The sequence below is a fragment of the Phalaenopsis equestris genome, unplaced genomic scaffold (genome assembly GCF_001263595.1).
Source record: "Phalaenopsis equestris unplaced genomic scaffold, ASM126359v1 Scaffold233139, whole genome shotgun sequence".
In the NCBI taxonomy this organism is placed as follows: domain Eukaryota; kingdom Viridiplantae; phylum Streptophyta; class Magnoliopsida; order Asparagales; family Orchidaceae; genus Phalaenopsis; species Phalaenopsis equestris.
In genome coordinates, this window is record NW_018251092.1 from 523,934 (window position 1) to 524,627 (window position 694).

The 694-nt window shown below is 38.9% G+C and overlaps 1 protein-coding gene across 1 annotated transcript in view; it reads left to right on the top strand.

Annotated features, from left to right (window-relative positions):
- The first annotated feature begins 334 nt into the window (after positions 1-334).
- LOC110038572 overlaps positions 335-694 on the top strand; it is a 1,953-nt gene continuing 1,593 nt past the window's right edge. The window contains exon 1 of the mRNA XM_020743446.1: positions 335-693. Within this exon, the coding sequence (XP_020599105.1) occupies positions 616-693 (78 nt within the window). The 5' untranslated portion in view covers positions 335-615. The remainder of the gene's footprint in view (position 694) is intronic.

Consider the following 694-nt stretch of genomic DNA (forward strand, 5'->3'; position numbering starts at 1 on the left):
TAAATATCTCATCTAATCTGATTCCGTCATGGCTCAAGATAAATTCATGAAATATACCATTCAAGGAAGAACGGTTACATAAAAAAAGAATTACCATCTTGACAATTCTTTCTATTATAAAAAATGATTATATAAATAATAAATCCCCTGAAAACATTAATTTTTTTTTATTTAACAGATCGAACATTGCCCATACACCTAGCAAAAATATCTCATATAATCAGATTCCATCATGGCTCAAAATAAATTCATGAAATGTACCATTCAAGGAAGAACGGTTACATAAAAAAAGAAAAAATTGAATATTTGAATTGGTATTTAAGAACAATCAACTCTCGCCAACCCGCCCACGCTTCGTCAAACCATCCCCCTTCATTTAAAAAACACACGAAAGAAAAAATCAAACCTTTGAAAATTTTCAATCTCCCATCTCAGCTCTCCACCTCCCTCCTCATCCGTTCTCCTTCCGCCATTAATCCTCTTTTTTTCTGATCTCCAGTCCACGCAGGCGCCGCCCCAATAGACCAACTTATCCCCCACTTCGCAAGCCAACAACTTTCTCCATCGTTGACGGAAGAGCAGCTGATCGTTTCACAACACAGACAACAGAGATCGATGAAGCTCTGGATCAAAATAATCTCCGCCGCCATCCCCACCGCCGGCCTCCTCCTCCTCCTCACAATCCTCCTTATCC